At 36.4% G+C, this 26139-nt stretch overlaps 1 protein-coding gene across 1 annotated transcript; it reads right to left on the bottom strand.

The window, feature by feature from the left end:
* Nucleotides 1–6611: 6611 nt before the first annotated feature.
* On the bottom strand, nucleotides 6612–11907 carry LOC140976037 (uncharacterized). Its single transcript, XM_073439882.1, has 2 exons — nucleotides 10225–11907; nucleotides 6612–6748 (listed from the first exon to the last, which is right to left on the bottom strand). Exon 1 carries the CDS (start codon nucleotides 11351–11353, stop codon nucleotides 10232–10234), a length of 1122 nt encoding a protein of 373 aa, XP_073295983.1. The 5' UTR covers nucleotides 11354–11907; the 3' UTR covers nucleotides 6612–6748; nucleotides 10225–10231.
* Nucleotides 11908–26139: the final 14232 nt, after the last annotated feature.

The following is a 26139-nucleotide window of genomic DNA, read 5'->3' as shown; positions in this document are numbered from 1 at the left end:
TCAGCAACCACAAAGTTTGAAGAGAGAAAAAAAGGCTTGGAGCAAATTTTGGAGTGAAGAATTCAAGATTTCCGAGCACTGTTTTTCGCGTTTTCGTCACGTCTAATATTTCTAGCTTAAAACTTATTGTTTAAATATTTTTTTCTTAGTTTGATTATGAATTCTAGTAGCTAACTTTCATTATTTGTTGGGATTTAAGGAGATCCTACCCCAAAATCGTGTTTAGTTAATTTATCTCTCGACTTTTGATTTACTTTGATTGTGCTATTATTTTCATTGCGTTGTTGAAGCGTAGCTAACTTTAATAATTATTTCATATTACGAGTGAGTTCGAGAGAGTAGCTCATGATAAGAAGGACTAGCATAATCTGTGGATTTACAATTTACATAGAAATATGAAATCAGATACGCGTCGATAGTCATAGTCCAGTCGGTTGAAAGCTAGGCGATTTCATAAAACGACATGAAATTCACTTTTGATAAATAATTAAAGAGATTTAATTACTTCACTGTGTTGAGTTAGTTTGTCATAACTCGAGAGGGCGTGTTCAATTGGTTAGGAAATCCTGTCGAAAATATAGATCATTGTCGAATTTAATTAATTTAATTAGCGAGGGGTAGGTGAACCAAGATTCCTAACAAATTCATTTTTCATTGAATCTTTAATCAATCATTTTAGCTTATTTCTTTTATCATTTAATCTGTGAACCATTTTGTTGAATTTTTATTTAATCATCGTAGTAGTAAACAATCATCCGAATTATCGTTGCTAAAGGTTTAATAACTGGGAATAACAATTGCGAAATAAAGTCTCTAGAAGAACGATACTCGTACTCTTGTACACTATATTATTATGATATCGTGCACTTGCGATTATTTCGAGCTTGAATATTATTGATTTTTACCAAAGATTTTACAGTGCAAGTTTTGCTCGATCAAGTTTTTGGCGTCGTTGCAGGGGACTGTTAATCCACAATTTTATTGTCAGTTATTTACTTTAGCATTCTTTATTTTGTTTTGTTTGACACCATCGATTTATTTGCAGGTATCCCTCTTAGTGCATGCCAAAATCTCTAGAATCCGAACGAGAGATATTCGACCCTGAGATTGAAAGAACCCTACGCGGACGAAGACAACAACAGAGGCTTTGAGACATGATGAACATCAACGAACGTGAGGAAGAGCATCATGAAGATCTAAGATTCAAAGATCCAAGGCTCATACCCATGCTGGAGTACGCACAACCTTCGCTTGATGGAGCACGTCCAAGCATAGTGCGACCAACCATCAGAGTGAAACAGTTTGAGATCAAACCAGCCATTATTCAAATGATTCAGAACATTGTCCAGTTTGAGAGAAATGCGCTAGATGATCCAAACACTCACATCACGGATTTTCTTGAAATTTGCAATACCTTTAAATTTAATGGAGTTTGTTATGATGCTGTTAGATTGTGTTTATTTCTCTTCTCTTTGCGTGACAAAGCTAAAGCCTGGTTAAATTGTTAGCATGTAGGTTTGATCACAACTTGGGAGGATATGACCAAAGCATTCCTCTGGAAATACTTTCCTCCATCAAAAACCATGAAGTTGCTAGCGGATATAACCATCTTCTCTCAATTTGAGCAGGAGTCACTCTATGAGGCATGGGAACGCTACAAAGATCTACTGCGAAGATGCCCACATCTTGAGCTGCCTCTTGAGTTACTTGTCCAAACTTTTTACTATGGTTTAATATCGTCTAACCGTACCATGATTGGTCTTTTCTATGTGCAAGAGGAGGCATCGGTAAAATCAAATGGAAATTCAAAATTTTCCTATGAATGATCCATATTCGAACACATACAATCTTGGATGGAGGGAACATCCCAACTTCTCATGGGGTGGTCAAAACAGTCAGAATCGGCCACATGGAGGACATCAGTATGGTAAGAAACCGATGTATAGACTTGAGCCTAGAGAGGAGAAGTCTAGTTTGAAGCAAATGATTTCTATTTTTATTTCATCCATCGAAACTAGACTACATAATCAGAATGCATCGATAAAAGGGTTAGAAAATAAGATAGGACAGTTGGAAAAGATAATTTCGAGCAGAGATCTGGGCACCTTGCCAAGAAACACCGAGACTAATCCTAAAGAGCAAGTGAATGCCATTGAGTTAAGGAGTGGGAAGACTTTAGAGTCAGAGGAGGACGCAAAAAGCCACTCGCAAGAGGAGCAGGTAGAAACACCCAAGGGTAAGTCTTCTAACTCTACACTTGCACCCCCTACACAATCTAGAATTGTTATTCCTCCGTATTTTTCGGCAGCATTGAAAAAAGATAAAATTGAAACGCAATTCGGTAAGTTCCTTGAATATTTAAGAAATTGCACATTAATATTTTTTTTGCTGATGCTTTGATGCAATGCCTAGTTATGCTAAATTTCTGAAGGACATCCAAGCAAATAATAGGAAGTTGAAAGAACATATGACGGTAAACTTAACTGAAAATTTCTCTACAATGATGCAAAACAAGATCCCACCTAAACTCAAGGATCTAGGAAGTTTTTCTATTCCTTGCATGATTGGTGATGTTCTTCTTCATAAAAATTGGTGTGATCTTGGTACAAGTATTAACCTTATGCCTTTGTCTATATTTATGTCTTTGCAGCTAGCAAACAAATCTGTCAAATATCCACGAGGATTCATAGAGGATGTATTGGTGAAAGTGGAAAAGTTTATATTTCCTATAGATTTTGTGGTGCTTGACATGGAGGAGGATAGAGAGATGCCTTTGATTTTAGAGAAACCGTTCCTTGCAACTGGCAAGGCCTTGATTGATGTGCAAGAAGGGAAGTTGAGACTGAGAGTGGGAGAGGAGGAAATCACTTTTAATTTATTTAGCACTCGTAGGCACACACTACACACTAATGATTGTTTTAAAGTTGATTCTTTGGATTCACTTGTGTGTAATTTTGTGCAAGATGCTATGAAGGATCCATTAGAGGCCACTCTCACCACTGAATTTAAGGAGGATGAACTGGATGAAGAAAAATCTTACATAGTGGCATACTTCAATGCCAACAATCCATTGAAAAATCTAGTAAGGATGAAATTGGAGGATACGGGGGATCGAAGAGACTTGAATCCTCAGAAGTCAAGCACCGAGGAACCACCGACACTTGAGCTCAAACCACTGCCTCCACACCAAAGTTACGTGTACTTAGGTGAACACTTGTTGTTGCAATTGGAAAATTTTGATGAATTCAGAGGTCAAGCCTATGACCTAGCGCTGACCTAAAAGGAGCATACAAATCAAGCACACGACAAAAGCATTATGTAGAGGGAATTCAAAGAAAGAGAAGCGGTGTTACTCAACTCCAAGTTGCGCTTATTTCCTGGAAAGCTCAAGTCAAGGTGGACGGGCCCATACATGATCACCAAGGTGTTCCCCTCGGGAGCTATAACTTTGAAAGATGGGAAGATTGAGTTGTTCATAGTCAATGCTCAATTATTGAAGCACTATTTAAGTGGCACATGAGAGCCACAAATTGGACTCGCTCGATTCCAAAACAATCAGAGCTAAGTGGAACCTACAGTCTAGCTCTAGACTATAAATTGAGAACTAATTTATTTCCCTTCCTACTCGTTTTTTCCTTCTTGTATTTAAGTTTAGTTTTTAAACTAGATTTTGGTGGTTTTAATTTTTATAAAAAAAAAGGTCGTACCACCATCTACGCCATTCATTCCCCCTTTCCACTTTCAGTATAATTATCAGCAGCAGGGGGATGCACTTGGGGTACCACCACCGGAACATGATGAGGACGAGCATTGATCAGGGGAGTTCACTGTTTCCCCTTCTTTTCGTTTTTATTTTTTGATGCATTATGTTTTTTTTATCATTGTTGTTTCATTCTGTCAATTACATTGCATTTGTTTCTGTGTTATGCATATGTGTTTAGTTTGTGTGTTTTAGTCTTTTGTGCAAAGGGAACATTTTACACACTTAGTATGATGGGGTCGGTGGTGTATTGCATGTATTGTCAATTGATGGTGAAGCAAGTATGTTTGTAGGTAATGATAATTTTGGATTGATGAATTACATGTTTCTTTGTGAGACCCCGTGATCTGATTATGTAGATTAGGAGTAGTAGATCACCTCATAATATAATCAAAATTGTTAAAATTTAAACATTGTGAATAAAAATAATCAAATAAATTGGGATGGCAATTGTGTAAATAAATTGAAAAAAAACTCAATTTATTTTGATGGCAACGATTAAGAGTTAAGGGCCCCAAATTCTTAGTCTTGTCACTCGTATTAATACCTCATCTGGTAGAAGCATGCATTTTGGCTTGAACTGTGAATTTTTACATGCACATGTAGTGGGTTTTGCTAGTTTTCCGGATGATAGTTAAGTTTAAAAATTTGTGGGAGAAACTAGGGAGACATGATATGTGAGTAGAACTTGAATGAAAGTCCGTTGAACGGAGTGACTGACCAGTAGCATGAACTCGAGTCGAAAACCTTAGTAAACATGGAATAACCTTCTTCTTAATTGTGCATAGAACCAGAAAATTCATTCCTGGGCCAAATAAATGAACATGCCTTATATTCAGAGCCTAGGGAGTAAACATGAGAAAATTATGCACTTATTCAAAAAAAAAAAGAGAAAAACAAAAGGGGATGTAAGATATGGAGGAGCCAAAAAGGGATGAAATCCTATCCCTAGGATGAACATATGGAGATGTACGGCGTTGAGGAATGTCGGATGAAAATTCTAACAAGTGCATAATGAAAATGATCGGTGTACTCCCAATTTTTTTGGACCAATTGAGCACATGTTGACATTATCATCCTAAAATATCGTCGTGCAACCATGAAATTCTACTACATTGGGTTTACTAATCGGTCACGAATAGAACCGGAACTCAGGAGAGTGAAAACTTGCGTTGAATTGTTGATTTGGTGACTCAAATGATTTGCGAATAAAGCTATCTGAAGTACAAGTTAGTAAAACCCACAGCGCACACACGAACACAGTTTTTGTCCAAATAAAAATTCTATGTGGTGATTTAAAAAGGGGTGTTAATGGATGTTGTAATGTGACTAATGAGGTGTATTTCAAACAGAGACATGAGATATCAATTTGCTATTTCGCCATCGAGTTGGTTGTTTGGTACTTTTATTTGATGTCTTATTTTGTGTCATAGTTGTGGTCTATGACCTATTTTTCTTGAGGGCAATCAAAAGGTCGGTATGAGAGGGTTGATGTATGTCATTTTTATGTGTTTTATTGCATTAGTTTTGTGCATGTTTGCATTATGTGTGCGTGCATTTCACATACATTTTGTTCGTTTTAGAATTAGCATATGCATATGATCGTGTCTCACTAGTACGTGATGATTTTGCTGGTGAAATGGCTGGAGAACAGAAAGTGGGAGGGAAATACACAAGCCACGCTAGAAAGAGAGGAACTGGGCAGAAATGTTGACCCCCGAGCAGTACGATCTTACAGCTCTAGCGCGAGTGCCGCACATTGGAAGAAAAATTTCAGATGACTAGGGTCGGGCGGTAGAATCTTATCGCCTAGGCGGGACTCAATTTGGAAAAAATTTGTTAGAATGATTTCTTGCCTTCCGGGGGTGGCTTACAAAAGTAGGCGGAAAAAAGGGACCCTAGGACACGAAAAAATCGTATTATTCAGCAGCCACAAAGTTTGAAGAGAGAAAAAAAGGCTTGGAGCAAAGTTTGGAGCGAAGAATTCAAGATTTCCGAGCACCGTTCTTCGCGTTTTCGTCACGTCTAGTATTTCTAGATTAAAACTTATTGTTTAAATATTGTTTTACTTAGTTTGATCATGATTCTTGCAGCTAACTTTCATTATTTTTTGGGATTTAAGGGGATCCTACCCCGAAACCGTGATTAGTTAATTTATCTCTCAACTTTTGATTTTTTCTTGTTTGTGCTATTATTTTCATTGTGTTGTTGAAGCGTAGCTAACTTTAATAACGATTTCATATTTCAAGTGAGTTCGAGAGAATAGCCCGTGATAGGAACGAGTAGCATAATCTGTGGATTTATAATTTACATAGAAATATGAAATCGGATATGCTTCGATAGTCATAGTCCAATCGGTCGAAAGCTAAGAGATTTCATATAACGACATGCAATTCACCTTTGATAAATAATTCAAGATATTTAATTATAAACCCTTTGTACAAAACCAATAGACTTTCAAATCAGAAGAATATAAAATTTATTTCACCATCAAGAGATGCATACTTGTGATTTTAAAATATGCAAGTTCCTCCTATTTCTGACATATAATAAATTGTTTCTCTTCTACTAAAACACACAATTTTAATCCAAATATATATTTATATATTTCTCAACAACTAAAAAGATTTATGCACTTGAACAAGTGAAACGACCTCGATTTTTTTTAAAAAAAAATATCTAAACCATAACTTCTAAATTTCTAAATAAAACAATTTAACATAATCATGAATTCTAATAAATTAACAATTTAAAACTCAAGTGCATAAAATAAATCCTAAATCATCACCTAACCAAAACATCCTAAATTGAACTTTGAAAAGATCACTAACAATAAAAATAAAGCATAAGAATTCTCTAATAAAAATCATTAACATAAATCTTTAAATCTTAAATTTAATAAACTAGTGCGGAAACATAAAGGCCCTCGGGTGTGTACTGCTGCACTCGATCGACTCAATCGTCACCGCCTCCAAAAATCATCAAATCCTGCATCATACAAACCTAGTGAGTCTAATAACTCAGCACGTTTTAAACATAGATAACAAATAATACATATACAAGCACATGCATTTAAAAATCATATTTTTATTTAAAATAGCTTTTGAAATAAATAAATCATTTTAAAATCCTTTAAAAATCATTTAAGCATAATTAAATCATAAATAGAAAAATCATTTTAAAATAACTTTAAGCATAAATAAATCATTTTAAAAATAGCTTTAATTCTCATCGTAAATCATATATCATAAAATCATTTTTATCATAAGCTTTCAATCATATATCATTTTGGGTGAAGTTTGATCCTTGAAAGTGACTAGCTTTTATCCTTTGGTCGACTGCAGTCTTAGCTCCACATGGTCCATGGGGGTGGGCACTAGACTCCACCATGGAAATACGATCGTCGGGATCCCTTGGGGGCCTTTTCCCATAGATGGGGTCCCTCTGGGGCCTTGGCCCGTAAACGGGGTCCCTCTAGGGCCTTGGCCCGAATATGGGTTCCCTCTTGGGCCTTAGCCCTCACGTCATCTCGACAAAATCATATATCATAAATCATATCATTTGTGACAGTCAATTCACGTCCCTCAAAATATTTTTCCTTTTCTTTTAAAATCATAAAATAACATACCTTTCCAAAAATAGCATTTTAAACAGTATAAATTGCACAGCTTTACCATAAATCATAAAAATACATATTATCATCAAAATCATCATTTTAAATCATAAAATATCATTTAACTTGCGTTATGATCCTTCGGGACGCTGCCAAGCGTTTTCGTATTTTCTTAAGTGTAAAATGACCGTTTTGCCCTGGACGTACAAATTCTCGAATTTATCTTTTTCGCACTTCTAATGACATGGGCTTATTTTAAATAATTATTTAAGCTTACAAGAATTTTCTCATATTTTTATTTGGCTTAAATCGATGACTTTTAAATTAATCTTTAAATAAGACATATTAATGCGTTTTAATCCCGATTTAAACCAAACCTTAATATAAAATTTCCAAATTAAAAACTTAGACTTTTAATAATTATTTAAGCCTAAACCTAATTTTTCATAATTTTATAAAGCTTAAATCTAGGTGTTTCAATTAATTAGTTAATAAACGTTTCGAGCGGCGATTAACTCCCGGAAAATTCCAAATCTCGTTATTTTGATCCCAAATTTTAAACATAACATCTTTAGTATTTATTATACCATTCCAAGTCATGAGCCACACCCGTGGACCCATGGATTCAATTTTAGCTTTATTATTTTCGAAATTGACACATATACGATCAACCCGAGCCATCTCCCAAAATACTCGAGCCACGCCCGAGCCACCTTGAGCCAAACCCTAGACAACCCATTTAGAAACCCTACTGACCAGCCCCAAGCCCATGAACCAGCCTCTGGCTCACGACAAATCCCTTGCACCCTGAACACAAGTGCATGCGTGTGTGCGTGTGAAGTCTCCTAGGTGCACTAGGATTCCTTACCCTTCTAGGAACCTTACAGCTCCTGAACCATCAACCAGAACTGACCCTTACCGAGCCTACACCATGCTCAGACTCTACCCAAACCAGCCCTGCAACTTGAACTCACGCACAAACCAATTGAAGTAAACAGAAGCTACTCGATCGCATGGTTGCCACTCATGCTACAAGACTCCCCGCCACCCTAGGACTCCTCTAGCCACTTAACCAGCGATCACCTTGGACCATCACCGACCCTGGACCATGCCCAACCCCAGCCTAAGCCTAGCCCAGCCCCTGAACTCAAGCAGCGAACTCCTTGAATCAGGAACAAGCTGCGCGCCCCTCTTCAACGGGAGTGCTTCTTCATCTCGCGTGGGTCTCCTCGTCTGAGCCACCACCGAGCCATGTCCCTTCCTATTCCTTTCTGAACCATCCTAGAGTACCGACCAGACCACCTAGCCCAGCCCCTACCAAGCCGCAGCCCCCCCCCCCTCGTGCAGTAGACATGCGTGAGCATGCATGGGAGGAGTCCCACTTCGGGTGGACTCCTTCCACAGCCTAGAACTCGAACCATAGCCACCCTAGGACCCTACCTAGCCTTTGAACCTGACCCTGGACAAGCCCCCAACCAGACCCTGGCCAGACCCGTGCCCCATGCAAAGGAACCGAACCACTTGTGTTTTGCACCACCATGAAACCTACGGCCCTCTTCTCCCCTTTTCTTTTCATTCACGGTTGTTCCAGCCTATTTCCTTCTATCAATTTATCATGTTTTAATCATAATCAATCATATTTTACCATGTATTGGCAGCTTGTCTGTTGAAATCAAAAACGATTTCAAAACAAGCGTAAAATCGTAAAACGTCGAAAATACGTATCATACCGTTAAATAATCAAATGCCTATTTTATTCAAGCATAAACAATTAAAACACACATATTATGATTTGTATGATATTTTAAAAGGGTTTAAGAAATGTGCCTTTGCGTTTATAACGCTCGATCTTTCAATCGTCGGCGAGGAAGGACGAACGGGCGACGAAGAACACAAGCTTTCTTCTCCTTTTTTTTTTTTTTGAAAATTATTGTGTGTGCTTGTGGGTGTTTCACGGCTGATTGAAGGTGTATTGTGAGGTTTTGAAGACCTAATACACTTATTTATAATTTAATTAACATACAAATGGGCTTTGGTTTTGGGCTTGTATGCTTAAGGATAATTGGGCCTAATTAATTAATTAAATTGGGTCCAATAATACTTAATTAATTAAATAATAAAAGTTTATAAAATAAGTTTCCATAAAATAATATTTTTGATCTTTTAAAACTCCTTGTTCGCCAAAACCGGTTTCCCGGGAAAAAAATCGAGCTCGACTCGTAAAATAATTCGAACTCCAACATTTTTAGAAAATTTAAATCATTTTTAATCATATTAAGAAGCATTGCCACTATTTAAATAAAAATACATATTCTTGTCTTGGTCGTCCCCGGTCTCCTTTCCCTGCCTATTATCTAATATTCGGGTAAAATCCTTAATTTCATGAAATCATGTCATATTATCGTTTAATCATGCAATCACATTTAATCATCTAATAAAATATCATGCAAGCATTTAAAAATAATTAAATAAAACAATTAAGCAATGAAAAAATTTTTGCATGCAGTTGGTTTACGTAGGTTGGTTTTTCGGCCGTTACAATCCCCCCCCCCCCCCCTTAAATTAAATTTCGTCCTCGAAATTTCCTTGGCTTGATGATTGTAAAACTTAGATTTCTTTATCCACCTCCAACTTAACCTCTAACTTAAATCTTACTCCTCAATTCGGTACTCAAAATCTTGGAAATCATAATACTAACCCAAAAATTTCCCAAAGTTTACTCCTAAATCTGTCTCAAGTAGTGCATGCACCCTATCCTTCTAAGTTCTTCGACATCCCAAACAATTCCCCTAACCCAATTTAACATTTCATGAAAGAAAAGCATCGGAAAAATGTTAAACAAATAGGTTACCTCGAAATCAGTGTAGTGCCGGCTCTGTCTCATCCTCTGCAGCTTGCATCACATAGACTCTTCCAGTAGTGGGTTGCTTGAACGTTGGACAATCCTTAGCCTTGTGTCTCAAATCTCCGCATTTGAAGCACTTGTAAGTGCCCCACAAGCACTTATCGGAATGTGGACGATTGCACTCTTTGCACAGTGGTTTGTCATCAGCCTTTGGAACATTTCCTCTTGGTGGTTGCCCTTGTGGTTTTGGTGGTTCTGGTTGCTTTGGTGGTCCCGTTTGTGGCTTCTTATTGCTCTGATTGGCTTGCTGAGCATGATTCCTCTTTCGCTGCATCGCCCAATCAATATCTTTGAGTGACTGCTCGGCTCTGGAGGCTCTGGACACGGCAGTAGTATAATCAGTAGGATCGCCAAGCATCACATCACGTCGGATAGTCGGCCTCAAACCATCTAGAAAGTGTCGTAATTTCTCCGCCGCATCATTGTAAATTAAGGGCACAAAGTGACATCCCCTATCAAACTTCTGCCCAAATTCGGCAACCGACCAATCTCCCTGACGGAGACTCATAAACTCCCTCTTAAGCCTAGAACGAACATCGGATGTGAAGTACTTGTCATAGAATACCCTCTTGAACTCCTCCCAAGTCAAAGTCGCCATGTTCACTCCTCGCTCCGCTCCCTCCCACGATAAGGAAGCGTCGCCCTTCAACAGATAAATGGTACAGCGAACTCGGTCCGCGTCCGCCATGTCCATGTAGCGAAAAATCACTTCTAAAGATCGAATCCATCCCTCAGCAACAAATGGATCAGTAGTGCCATGAAACTCGTCGGGGTGCATCCTCCTAAATCTCTCATAAACTGCCTCTGGTCTAACCCTTGCTCCATCTCCTACATGTTGCTCAAAGAAACGGGCCATACAGGCTAGTACACGGGCACTAGCATCCTGAACAGGTGGAGGCCGTGGAATATTCCCCTCCTGTCTAACCTCGTCAGTCCCCTCCTGTCTAACCTCATCAGTCCTACGCAAAATCTTTCTAGGAGGCATCTCTGTACACGTCGTCCAACCACGTAACCAACATGCATTTAAAAAAAAAAATTCATGTAGCATGCAACTATCATTTATATCATATATCATATAATCATTTAAAAGAATTTTAGCTTATAAAATATAAAGCAGTAAAACTCACATATTTGAGGCGTAACTTCTTGAGCTTCTCGAAGTGACAGTACACAACCCTTTAGGGAACCTGGCTCTGATACCAACTGAAACGACCTCGATTTTTTTTTAAAAAAAATATCTAAACCATAACTTCTAAATTTCTAAATAAAACAATTTAACATAATCATGAATTCTAATAAATTAAATATTTAAAACTCAAGTGCATAAAATAAATCCTAAATCATCACCTAACCAAAACATCCTAAATTGAACTTTGAAAAGATCACTAACAATAAAAATAAAGCATAAGAATTCTCTAATAAAAATCATTAACAAAAATCTTTAAATCTTAAATCTAATAAACTAGTGCGGAAACATAAAGGCCCTCGGGTGTGTACTGCTGCACTCGATCGACTCAATCGTCACCGCCTCTAAAAATCATCAAATCCTGCATCATACAAACCTAGTGAGTCTAATGACTCAGCACGTTCTAAACATAGATAACAAATAATACATAAACAAACACATGCATTTAAAAATCATATTTTTATTTAAAATAGCTTTTGAAAATAAATAAACCATTTTAAAATCCTTTAAAAATCATTTAAGCATAATTAAATCATAAATAGAAAAATCATTTTAAAATAACTTTAAGCATAAATAAATCATTTTAAAAATAGCTTTAATCCTCATCGTAAATCATATATCATAAAATCATTTTTATCATAAGCTTCAATCATATATCATTTTGGGTGAAGTTTGATCCTTGAAAGTGACTAGCTTTTATTCTTTGGTCGACTGCAGTCTTAGCTCCACATGGTCCATGGGGGTGGGCACTAGGCTCCACCATGGAAATACGATCGTCGGGATCCCTCGGGGGCCTTTTCCCATAGACGGGGTCCTTCTGGGGCCTTGGCCAGTAAACGGGGTCCCTCTAGGGCCTTGGCCCGAATATGGGTTCCCTCTGGGGCCTTGGCCCTCACGTCATTTCCACAAATTCATATATCATAAATCATATCATTTGTCACAGTCAATTCACATCCCTCAAAATCTTTTTCCTTTTCTTTTAAAATCATAAAATAACATACCTTTCCAAAAATAGCATTTTAAACAGTATAAATTGCACAGCTTTACCATAAATCATAAAAATACATATTATCATCAAAATCATCATTTTAAATCATAAAATATCATTTAACTTGCGTTATGATCCTTCGGGACGCTGCCAAGCGTTTTCGTATTTTCTTAAGTGTAAAAAGACCGTTTTGCCCTCGACGTACAAATTCTCGAATTTATCTTTTTCGCACTTCTAATGACATGGGCTTATTCTAAATAAATATTTAAGCTTACAAGAATTTTCTCATATTTTTATTTGGCTTAAATAGATTACTTTTAAATTAATCTTTAAATAAGACATATTAACGCGTTTTAATCTCGATTTAAACCAAACCTTAATATAAAATTCCCAAATTAAAAACTTAGACTTTTAATAATTATTTAAGCCTAAACCTAATTTTTCATAATTTTATAAAGCTTAAAACAAGGTGTTTCAATTAATTAGTTAATAAACGTTTCGAGCGGCGATTAACTCCTGGAAAATTCCAAAACTCGTTATTTTGTTCTCAAATTTTAAACATAACATTTTTAGTATTTATTATACCCTTCCAAGTCATGAGCAACACCCGTGGACCCATGGATTTAATTTTAGCTTTATTATTTTCGAAATTGACACATATACGATCAACCCGAGCCATCTCACAAAATACTCGAGCCACGCCCGAGCCACCTTGAGCCAAACCCTAGCCAACCCATTAAGAAACCCTACTGACCAGCCCCAAGCCCATGAACCAGCCTCTGGCTCACGACAAATCCCCTGCACCCTGAACACAAGTGCATGCGTGTGTGCGTGTGAAGTCTCCTAGGTGCACTAGGATTCCTTACCCTTCTAGGAACCTTACAGCTCCTGAACCATCAACCATAACTGACCCTTACCGAGCCTACACCACGCTCAGACTCAACCCAGACCAGCCCTGCAACTTGAACTCACGCACAAACCAATTGAAGTAAACAGAGCTACTCGATCGCATGGTTGCCACTCACGCTACAAGACTCCCAGCCACCCTAAGACTCCTCTAGCCACTTAACCAGCTATCACCTCGGACCATCACTGACCCTGGACCATGCGCAGCCCCAGCCTAAGCCTAGCCCAGCCCCTGAACTCAAGCAGCGAACTCCTTGAATAAGGAACAAGCTGCGCCCCTCTCTTCAACGGGAGTGCTTCTTCATCTCGCGTGGGTCTCCTCGTCTGAGCCACCACCGAGCCCTGTCCCTTCCTACTCCTTTCTGAACCATCCTAGAGTACAGACCAGACCACCTAGCCCAGCCCCTACCAAGCCGCAGCCCCCCCCCCCCTCGTGCAGTAGACATGCCTGAGCATGCATGGGAGGAGTCCCCCTTCGGGTGGACTCCTTCCACAGCCTAGAACTCGAACCATAGCCGCCCTAGGACCCTACCTAGCCTTCGAACCTGACCCTGGACAAGCCCCCAACCAGACCCTGGCCCGACCCGTGCCCCATGCAAAGGAACCGAACCACTTGTGTTTTGCACCACCATGAAACCTACGGCCCTCTTCTCCCCTTTTTTTTTTTTCTTTCACGGTTGTTCCAGCCTATTTCCTTCTATCAATTTATCATGTTTTAATCATGATAAATCATATTTTACCATGTATTGGCAGCGTGTCCGTTTGAATCAAAAACGATTTCAAAACAAGCGTAAAATCGTAAAACGTCGAAAATACGTATCATACCGTTAAATAATCGAATACCTATTTTATTCAAGCATAAACAATTAAAACACACATATTATGATTTGTATGATGTTTTAAAAGGGTTTAAGAAATGTGCCTTTGCGTTTATAACGCTCGAATTTTCAATCGTCGGCGAGGAAGGACGAACGGGCGACGAAGAACACAAGCTTTCTTCTCCTTATTTTTTTTTTAAAATTATTGTGTGTGCTTGTGGGTGTTTCACGGCTGATTGAAGGTGTATTGTGAGGTTTTGAAGACCTAATACACTTATTTATAATTTAATTAACATACAAATGGGCTTTGGTTTTGGGCTTGTATGCTTAAGGGTAATTGGGCCTACTTAATTAATTAAATTGGGTCCAATAATACTTAATTAATTAAATAATAAAAGTTTATAAAATAAGTTTCCATAAAATAATATTTTTGATCTTTTAAAACTCCTTGTTTGCCCAAAACCGGTTTCCCGGGAAAAAAATCGAGCTCGACTCGTAAAATAATTCGAACTCCAACATTTTTAGAAAATTTAAATCATTTTTAATCATATTAAGAAGCATTGCCACTATTTAAATAAAAATACATATTCTTGTCTTGGTCGTCCCCGGTCTCCTTTCCCTGCCTATTATCGAATATTCGGGTAAAATCCTTAATTTCATGAAATCATGTCATATTATCATTTAATCATGCAATCACATTTAATCATCTAATAAAATATCATGCAAGCATTTAAAAATAATTAAATAAAACAATTAAGCAATTAAAATAATTTTGCATGCATGTGGTTTACGTAGGTTGGTTTTTCGGACGTTACAACAAGAAATCATAAACAAATAACAAAAAATTAAACATTATTTGATTCTAGCATAGTCAGATCTTTTACTAGGTCAACCAAGCAACCGTATCAATGCTAGGCCTAATATTGTGAACGATATTAATGGGCCAATTAAAAAAAGCTCAACCCAATAAGCAAACAAATCAATATGCTTCACTTATCTTTCCTCTATCACATTGTCTTAGGCATGCACCTCTATCTCCTTCAATTTCACGTTTGCAACTGCACTTCTCCGCCACTCGCCAATCGCCGTCGTCCAGACGCCCGCCTCAAGGGGGTCCATTTTTCATTTTTTTTCTCAGGCCACGCTCTGGATTCAAAACAAAAGAAATATATAGATAATTAGATTTGATCCTAAATAAATATGAAATTAAATCTTCATGTACGAAAATAAAATAAAAAATAATAATAATTTATGTGATAGAATAGGAGCCAAAGTTGAGGTTATTTTTATAGATTACATGAGAATCGAATAGAATCTACTTTAATTGTAATCTGAGCACAAATGCAAAAGAGAAGTGTGATTCCCATTTTACTTACTTTATCTTCTTCTTTCCCACCTTTTGAGATAAAAGCTGATTATTTGCACCGGGGAATGTTCTCCACTTAGCTAGGTCTTTGGTGGTTCATGTACTATTATATCAAAACCTAGTTTAAACTTTTGCATCAATATATGTATGTATATATCTATACGTACATATATACAATAATACAATATTGTAGAACTATATATATATAATATAATTATATTTTATGTTAAAATATAATATTCATGGACATATATAACACACACATATATAAGTGTATGTGTAAGTGTATATATTGGGTACAATAATTTTCTTTAGTGGGTACAACGATGAAACGTTGTGTTGTTATACGATTTAAAAGATTTAAGTTTTACTATTATCACCAGCTATAACTTTTGGTAAATCGGTAATCACTCGGTCTTAAAATTGGTATCAGAGTCAATGTCATGTGTTCGATTTTCATTGATTGCAAGAAGTACAATTATTGAGATAGAGATTGTTAGATGAATTATTGTCTATGCTGGGTAAAACAATGTAACGTGACACTTGTGTTGCTGTACGGTTTAAAATTGTAGAACCCGTAACTTAGACTACGTATAAGTCATGCATAATTCTAGTATTTAAATTAAAATGATTTTTATTGCATGAGTTTCTAAATTTAATTATTTTACGTAGTAGTTTAAATTTTTATCCTTTCAGTTATTTCAGTAAGGCCGGACTGGAGTTGGAGTTTAGAGATAAAAATTTAAGATTCACGAAACTTTTCCAGAATTTATTTTAGCTAGCAAGTAAGTTAATTTAAGTTAAAAGGAGGTTTATGAAATTATTTAAGTTACTTGAGGTGAGTAGAAAATAAATTCATTTAAGTTCCTTAATTAAAGGGTTAGTTCACTAAATTAATTAAAGGATAGGTAAGGCTCTTAAGGTTTAAAAATTTACTAACTAAACAATATTTCCTTCCATTTATTAGATGAATTTCGGCCACCCTTGGTTGCTAGAACATTCCTTGACAATTTACCACCTTTGACCCTTTCTTTGTATTTAATTAGGAGGATAATCCTTTTATTTTTGGAGCACCATTTAATTAATAATCAACCTTATCCTAGCCTTGTAGAGTATGAGAGAATCGGTCATAGCCTCCAACAAAACACCAACAAATTATTTGATAGCCACCCACAATTCAAAATTCAAAAAAATGGAGACCTAGTCTTGCATTCCCCATTATATTTGCAACCATTTCCCTCACTCCCCTAACCACTATTTCTCCTCTCCATCACCGAAAANTTTTCAGGTGGATGGTTCGACTCCAGGCTCACTAGGCGACATTTAGACATGTATTAAGATGCATTAAGACCATGTTGGTCCATTCAAACAAGCCCCATGCATGATAGAATCCGAAATTGACAGCAACTCCCCATGTGTGTCCATATGAGTTTCGAAAATTCAGTTTGCTGCCAGAGGGAAAGGTTTTTGATCATGGCTGCCCTAGGGGCCTATAGCCATGGTTAGAACACTTCCCTAGTGTGTCTAAGACGTGACTAAGTCACCCTTTTGGAGGCTTGGTCCATGGTGCATCGGTTTTTAATTAAAAGTGCAAGAACAGCCCCAGCCCCCCTTCGGCTTCTCATTTTGACAGCATGTGTATTTCGAATTTGGTAGGATGGTGTGGATCTTGGTTGGCCTATGGCCCTTAACCACGGTTCATACCATACCTCTAGATGTCTAGATCGTGCCATGGTCAATCAAATGGCCACTGGAACGATCCTTGACAGCAAAACAAGAACAATGCCCGACGCGCAGAATTTGTGCTCCCGGGTGAATCTTTCGAGTTGTTGCTGGAATGGTGCGAATGGTGGCTGGCCTAGGGCCCTTAGTCATGGTTCAAATCATTCCTTGGGATGTTGGTAAGAGATTTTGGTCGGTGGTTCAAGCCCCAATGGCCATTAGCCTCGCAATCGACGCAAGAAACCAAAGCACAGCTGCTGTATTTTTGGACAGCAACTTGCTGTGATGGTTCAGTGGCTCGTTCGAGTTCTCGGTTGGCTTTTAGCCCATGACCTTGGACTGGACAGTGCCTCGTCGAGTTAGGAAGGTCATTTTTTTGACCGTTTGTGATTCGGAACATTTTTGAGGTCGTACGAGAATTTACGGTGCGATGTGCCAAATTGACTCTCGAAAGAGCGTTTCATGTTTTGGCCTCCATTCACCTAGATTTCGGCCCTCACCATTTTAGGAGCATTATTTGATCATTTTAGACGTATTTTAATCATGACTACATGATGGTTCAGTGTTGGTTCGGGTTGGCTCGGAGTCATGATTTAATACGAAGTCGGTAGGCGTAATTGTCACATTTTTGAAGGTTATTGTATAGTTTGGTCCCATAAATCTATTGCATATTTTTCATGGCATATTTAGGTTGCAGCGAGCCTGGGAGCGATCCAATCCAAGCAGTAAAATGGGTACAGGATATTTAATTCAGTTATTTAATTATATTACGTGCAAAAATACAAATTTTGAGATTTATGCGATATTGCTTGTGGTCACTTTACTATCATGCTTAAGTCCGGTCCCCAGTATCGGCCCGGTCACCAGTTACCGGTCAGTTCAGTTGTTTCACCCAGTACTGTGGCAGTAGTCTGATCAGACGTAAATCCGATCCCCAGTATCGGTCCGGTCACCAGTATCGGTCAGCTCAGTTCAGTTCAGTTCAGGGACCACTTGCGTAGACCATAATCTCACAGAAAATTATTATATGCTATTTCAGTACAGGGCTCCAAGGAGCAAACAGTTTCACTATGATTTTCAGTTCAGCTATGCACGTATTATAATTAATCATGACACGACATTTTACGATATGCCTCATGACATGAAATTTTACTCCCATGCAATTTTACTATATTTACTCGTTATTTACGATATATGCATGTTGAGTCTTTAGACTCACTAGACTTGATTGTTGTAGGTACTGATGATGTCGGGATCGAGGGCGGGGACCAGTGAGCTAGCTCGAGTCGGCAGTAGTGGCACCCGAGGACCTCAGTTTCAGCACTTGCCATTTTGATGCTCAAATATTTTATTAGTTATTGAATACTTTAACTTGTTATTTTGGCAAGTAATAATTTCTTCCGCTGCTGTTTTGAACGTTAAATATTTTATCAGTTTTTGGTATGAATGAGGCACTCAATTTATTCTAAAAGAAAAAAAAATTTAAATTTTCCGCAAATTTTCAAGTAAGGATTTTTAGGCCTCTACAAAAATATTTGAGTTGTAGTACTACCAGCTATAGCTTTTGAAAAAACGACAAGCGCTCGATTATATAGCATATGTTTGTGCGTTTATGTATGCACATATTGTTAGAGTAGATATCCTGCAAGACAATGTTTGGCTAGGGAATTTATTGACTCAAATTTTAATAAGCAATCTTTATTTTAATATAATTCGTTATTTCATAGTTTGTTATTTCTTTATCTATATACACATGTGATCAACATAGATAAAGACCTTGATTTTACTTTAATACAAATGAATCGTAATTCGATGTTAAAACTCATGTGTAAACACTGTATAATCTAAATTCGTTCCTAGTCGATTCAGCCGCCTAAAACATAGATAAAGGTCGTTGAGCTCGAGACTAACATATGTTATGATGTGTACGGCGTTTCTTGGTAAGGGCATAGAGATGTCCAAACATGCAAATGGGTAGTCATATGATGATTATATAGAACTACCCTTCCTAGAACTTTCCAAATGGTTATCATTCATCGAGAGGATAAGTCCGTGGTTATGATTGTATATCATTAGTCCTTACGACGACCCGGGACAACATTGAGGCTCTATATGCTAAGGCTGTGATTTGACTCGTTTACCGACTCCAAGAGGGTCATCAGGTGGCGAGATTGGGTAAGTTGTGAAACATGTAGGAGCCAGTGCATTGTAGTCAGGGATTCACCGCTCACCTATGGGTGTGGATATCCTATGTGATCTAACGAAATAATAGTGCATGAAATCTCTGGCCCGAGTGTGAGATGTACATTAGGGAAAGAGTTCTCTAGGTGTACATGCGATGACACTATTAATGTTTCATGATTGTATCACATAGCTATTGAATTAATATGCAACCCTCGATGAACCAATGGTTGCAAATTCGATCGGAATATATGAGATGAAGGGACCGTATTGTACGCTAATCATAACCGACTGGTTCTTGCAGGCACTATCAACGATACTTATGGAATCATGGGACGATAATAGTAGACTCTCTTATTCTGATTTGATGGTTTTAATCAGAAAATGGTTTCTAACATTCTCATGATCAAATGTTGGTGCATGGAATGTTGGCAAATTAGGGTAAGCTCGAATAAAGAAAATTGTCATGAATAACAAAGAGTTGTGAACCCATGGCTAGCTGTATCCCTGAACCATTGAGGGTCACACAAGCACTGGTTTACTTGTTCCCGTTGAGATAATAAATTCAATAAGTTGAATTTATAAGAAATAAGTTTGATATGATCAAACGATAAACTTATAAATAAAGTTTATAAAAACTTATAGAAATTTTGAGAGCATGACTGCTAAAAACAGTCAAAGGAAATGCACCCACCTTATTTAGATACTGGTGATCTCAAAATTAAAGTGTGCATCATAATAACAAACAAGTTGAAGTTGTCACATCGATGATAATTGATCGTCGATCGGGATTATAATGAGATTAATGTAATTGGAGCATGGATCATGGGTTTGTCAGAGTATAAGTCCATCATGCAAATTTATTAAAATTCAAATGGGCTTTAATAATTAATTATATTTTAATTGAGTTAAAATATAGCCCATTAAGTTTTTTTTTTTATAAAATATGATATTGATTTATATAATATGGAAATATTCATGATACCATAATTTTATAAAACTTGCACACAAAGCAAAATAATATTAATACATGATATTCTCATAAATATATGTATTAAATTAAGTTAATTAAGTAAACTAAGGATTAGAAAGAAATATAATTATTTTGATTCTTAATGAGATAGTGGCATCCGAAAGTTTTTGTTCCTCAATACTTTCGGCTCTTCCAATATCAAAAAGGGTTGTTGTAGAACCCGTAAATCAGACTACGTATAAACCATGCATAATTTCTAGTATTTTAAATTAAAAATGATTTCTTTATTATTTAAGGCATTTTAAAGTTTTTTAGTCATGATTATTTATTTTAAATCGCATGAGCTTAATTTTACCTTTTTAATTAAATAAGCGAGGTCGGACCGGAGTTGGAGTTTTAAGATAAAATTTAATGATAAGAAAATATTCCTAAATTTAATTTAAGACAAATAATAATTTATTTAATGTAAAAGAAGGTTTAAGGATTTATTTAATTAATTTGAGATAAGTAGTAAATAAGTTCTTTTATGTTCAATAATTAATTTAAAAGCCTAAATTAACATATGTGACAAATTGAGATAAGTTAATCTAGACTTATTTTAATTAAGAAATTTCAATTTTACATGTTAGTAAATTAATTTATAGATTTAATCATGCATGCAAGATAATGTTATCCCTTAATTAATTTATTAATTCACTAAACTATTTAATGGTAAGATAAAACTCTAAAGAATTAAAATAAAAGATTTAAGAAATATTTTTCCTTCCATTTTATTATAATTTTCGGCCATTTCATTTTTGTAGGAATTAAATTGTCAACTCACAATTTTGGGTATCTTTCTTTATCCCTTCTTGGCATAAATAATTTCTTCAACTTTAAATCTTCAATAATTAATAATTAAGAAATTTTCCTACCTCATTTCACTAGATAAAAATCGGGCCCCCCTCCCTTCTAGCCTTAAAAATATTTGACAACCCATTCCTTTGATTCTTTCCTGATCCTTTTCTTATTAGATAATCTCCTAAATTTTATTCACCACTAATTAACATTTAAGCAATATTTCTACCTTGTTTATCTAGCAATATTCCATCCCCATTTACCACAAAAATTCGGTCATCCCTTCCTTTAAAAGATTTAAATTGGTTTGACAACCCATTCCTTGTTATCTTTCCTTAATCTTTCTAGGTAGATAATTTCCCCCACTTTTAAATCACCAACAATTAAATAATTAAGCAATTTTTCCATTGTTCCTAGACCAAAAATTCGACCATGTGCACCCTTAATTATCCCTCAAAAATCTTTTGATATCAAATCATTCCTTATCTCACAAACTAGGAAGATAGCAAGATTCATTTCTCTTTTTTATCTTGCAAACTTTCTCCTCATTCCTAGCCATTCTCTCCCTCTCCATTTTCGAAAATTAAGAGCATTTTCAGTAGAGCAAATCGATATTTTCTAGGGAGAAAACAAGAAAGAAAAACAAGAAAGTGAAACAACTCCGTCTCCGTCGCGCCGTATCGTCGTATTAATTCGTTTTCCTTTCAAACGATTTCCAGGAATGTCTATATTTTTCTTTCATTCTTCAATCAAGCCATAATATGATTTTAAACATTTCATGATCATGAGTTTATGAAGCAAGAACCGAAAATTTCAACAGCACCTTTCGAAAATTATATACAGAATTTTATGGTTTCCTTTGTGCCTTCACGGGTTCCATGTTTGTGTTGTTTCAGGTGGTTGGCTCGACCCTAGGCTCCCAAGGCTGCACCTAGGCACGTACAATGGTGTGTCAAGACCATATTGGTCCATTAGTTCAAGCCCCATGCATGTTGGAATTGAGAAATGACAGCCCCCCCCCCCCCCCCCCCCCTACCGCCCCCCCCCCCGCCCTCCCCCCCCCCCTCTTGGCCCTTAGCCATGGTTCACACCATACCGTTTGCTGTCAAGGGTGATGTTTCCGATCTTGGCTGCCCTAGGGGCTATAGCCATGGTTAGAACATCTTCTTGTTATGTCTAAGACGGGACCAAGTCGGCCTTTCAAGGCTTGGTCCATGGTTGCATCGGTTTTCCAATAAAATAAGAACAGCCCCCTTCGATCTCCTTCATTTTTTTGCACGTGTAACTTCGGCTTTATAGTGTTGGTGTGGATCTTGGCTGGCTCTTGGCCCTTAGCCATGGTTCACACCATACCTCTTGATGTCTAGATCATGCCATGGTCAATCAAATGACCACTAGAATGGTCCGTGACAGCAAGAACAAGCGAGACACCCCACACATGCATATGCGTTCTCGGGTGGGAGCTTCGAGTGGTTGCTGGTGTTGTTCGAATTGTGGCTGGCCTAGGGCCCTTAGCCATGGTTCAAACCACCCCTTGGGATGTTGGTAAGAGACTCTGGTCGGTGGTTCAAGCCCCAATGGCCAATAGTCCCGAAAACGACGCAAGGAAACACACCAACAGCTGCTGTATTTTTTACAGCAACTGTACCTGCGGTTCAGAGGTGTCTTTCGAGTTCTTGGTTGGATTTTAGCCTATGGCCTTGGACTGGACAGTACCTCATAGAGTTAGGAAGGTCATGTTTTTGGCCGTTTGTAATTCGGTCAAGTTTAGAGGTCGTACGAGAATTTACGGTGCAATATGCCAAAGTGACTCTCGAAAGAGCGTTTCCTGTTTTGGCCTCCATTCACCAAAATTTCGACTTGTACAACTTTAGGAGCATCATTTCATCATGTTAGGTGTAATTTAATCATGACTAAATGATGGTTCGGTGTTGGTTCGGGTTGACACGGAGTCATGGTTAAATACTAAGTCGTTGAGCGTAATTGTCTCGTTTTGGGTTGTTTTGGTCAAGTTAAATCATTTGCATATTTTTCATGTTAGAATTAGGGCGCAGCGAGCCTAAGAACGATCCAACCCATTTGGTAAATTAATACAGGATGTTTAATTATGTTATTTAATTATATTACGTGCATAAAAATATAAAATATTCATTTTTGAGATTTATGCGATATTGCTTGTGGCCACCTCACTATCATGGGGTTGCAGCTTATCATGGGATTATTACCTCACCCGGTGGTCACTAACCGGTTCATGTTCATTTATTGGTACGGATATCCAGTCCAAGGGCTGTGATGATCTCTACCGCCCAGTATACTGTGGTTTAGTCTGATCAGGCGATTCAGTTCAGTTCATGGGCCACTTGCGTAGAACATAATCTCAAAAGAAAATTATTACATGCTATTTCATGACAGGGCTCTACGGAGCAAACATTTCACTTACGATTTTCAGTTCAGTTATGCACGTATTTATAATTATTCATGACACGATTTTCATGATACGCTTTATGACACGATATTTCCACGTTACATTTTATGACATGATATCTTTACATGACATGAAATTTTATGATATATGTACTTGTTATTTACGATATATGCATGCTGAGTCTTTAGACTCACTAGACTTGATTGTTGTAGGTACTGATGAGGTCGGGACCGAGGGCAGGGACCAGTGAGCCATCGTGGGTCGGCAGTAGTAGGAATCCGAGGACCTCATTTTCAGCACTTATTATTTTTATTCCAAACTCAGTTTTTATTTTGTTGAAATTTTTTAGTTGTTACTTTAAAACAAATATTTACTTCCGCTGCTCCTTTAAACGTTGAACCATTTTTATCAGTTTATTTTATGAATGAGGCTTTTTATTTAATTAAAGAGAAATTTTTTTTAATTATTCCGCAAATTTTCAAGTACGAAACACGGACCTCTACAGTTGATCTCAAAATCCCAATTTTTGCAAGAACAAATTTTCGAATGATAGTATTGAGTCGATTTCTTCTTCGTATTTCATCTCTATGCAAAATATATTCTAATTTTTTAGTGCAAGTTAGAAGAAGAATAAGTAATCCAGTCATGGACCTGATTCGGAGATCGAAGAAAGAGGTTCGAAGAAAGATCGTATGGATTTACAACAAGAGATACGTCCGCTAACACCGGAGTAGTTGGTGCCAATTGAAAAATTCACTATGTATGTTTATGTTTAATTTAAACCATACGAGTGTCTAAATATATATTTTGAATGTTAAAATAAAATTTTTAAACTTCCGCTGCGATTTGAGTACGAGAAAATCGATGTCCCAACACACACACACACATATATATATATATATATGTACACGTGTGTGTAAATGTATACATATATCTGTGAGTGTGTGAGCATAAGTATGTGATTCTATGTGCGCGTATGTGGGTATTTTACACACAAGTAATATTTTTCTCCCATAATCTAAGCACGTGAGAAACTTATTTTTAATGAGTGGCTAATTTTTTTTTTATATAGGATTTTTTTTTAAAAAAAATAACGTTTTTTTCCTACAAAAATTAGATACTATGCATTTATTTAGTTACTATTTAATCGAAATGATAATTATAGTACCAAATATCATTATATATGAAAGATAGAAATTTCAACTTTTCCGGCATTCATTGCCTCATGTCGTGATTTTGTCTATGTTATATGTGAAAATTGTCTTTTTATTCTACAACTTGCTATTTTTCATTTTGAATCATGTTGACGTTCATTCTTGATCTTAGTCCACTAATTTATATTTTTAAATTTATTCTTTTTTATTAAAGTGCTGACGTGAGTGTCATTTCAATATTTCTATCCTCACATAATAAATTTTCAACGTTAGGTCAGCATTTCGATGAAAAAATTTTAAGATTAAAAGAAAGTGTAAATTGATGGACTTAGTCCACTAATTTGTATTTTTTTTAATTCATTTTTCATTGAAGTGTTGACCTGACATCTGACTTAATATCAATTTTCAGTTTCATGACACAATTTCGGTGATCATTTTTCGGTTTCAAGTCATCATTTCGATGAAAAATTACTAAAATTAAAGGAAGTGTAAGTTGGTGGACTAAAACTGTAATTAACCTGCAAGATGATAAAAAAAATTAAAAATTACAAATTATATGACCAAAAATATATTTTTTTTCTATGTTTTTTAATTGAACACATCTTTCTAAGTGTTTTCACTCTGATATCTTGTAACATTATTGAATTTGTCTTTTCAATTATGAATTTTTTAAATTACTTTAATAGCCATTTAAGAAGAAATGCTTTTCTATGTACAACATTTTGCCTCAGAGTCAATGGAGGTTGAGCACACACTATCATTTTATGTATCTAAATTACATATTATAAATCAAGAGCTCATTATAAGGTTTTTAATTCTTTTTTATTGTTGACAAATCTGAGCCCTTTCTATGTTTATCAAATGTAGAAAAACAAGATATCCATTTTTTTATTCATTTAAATGGAGATAGGCTTTAAACTTGGTTATTACATATTATTTTCTAATTTTAAAAATATATTGTCTTATTATAAACTTCCTAAGTTTTCATTTCTTGGATAAGAAATATAGAGTAATAACTTTACTTGCACAAAAATGTGTACATTATCCCTAGTCCAAAATTAAACCACCATTTTTGCTCCTATAAATATTTTAATATATTATTATAAAATCTTTAAAAAAAACAATTTTTAAAGTTCCTAATTCTATCTCTAAATCCTTCACATAAAAATCACTTTAACACCAATAAATATAATGCAGAAAAAATATTTGTTTATCTTAATTAAATGAGCCCAAAACCCCAATTGCTCCAAGGAAATCCCCCCTTTTGACCTACATTGACCCTACAAATGTTATTCCCTAATAACC

This window comes from Primulina huaijiensis, chromosome 5, assembly GCF_012295235.1.
Source record: "Primulina huaijiensis isolate GDHJ02 chromosome 5, ASM1229523v2, whole genome shotgun sequence".
NCBI classification, from domain to species: domain Eukaryota; kingdom Viridiplantae; phylum Streptophyta; class Magnoliopsida; order Lamiales; family Gesneriaceae; genus Primulina; species Primulina huaijiensis.
Note: the sequence above shows the minus strand (reverse complement) of the source record. Positions and strands in the feature narration are given on the sequence as shown.

Excerpts from the sequence above, each read along its gene's own strand:
- LOC140976037 (XM_073439882.1), bottom strand. The coding sequence starts at position 11,353 with ATGATATATGATATAAATGATAGTTGCATGCTACATGAATTTTTTTTT.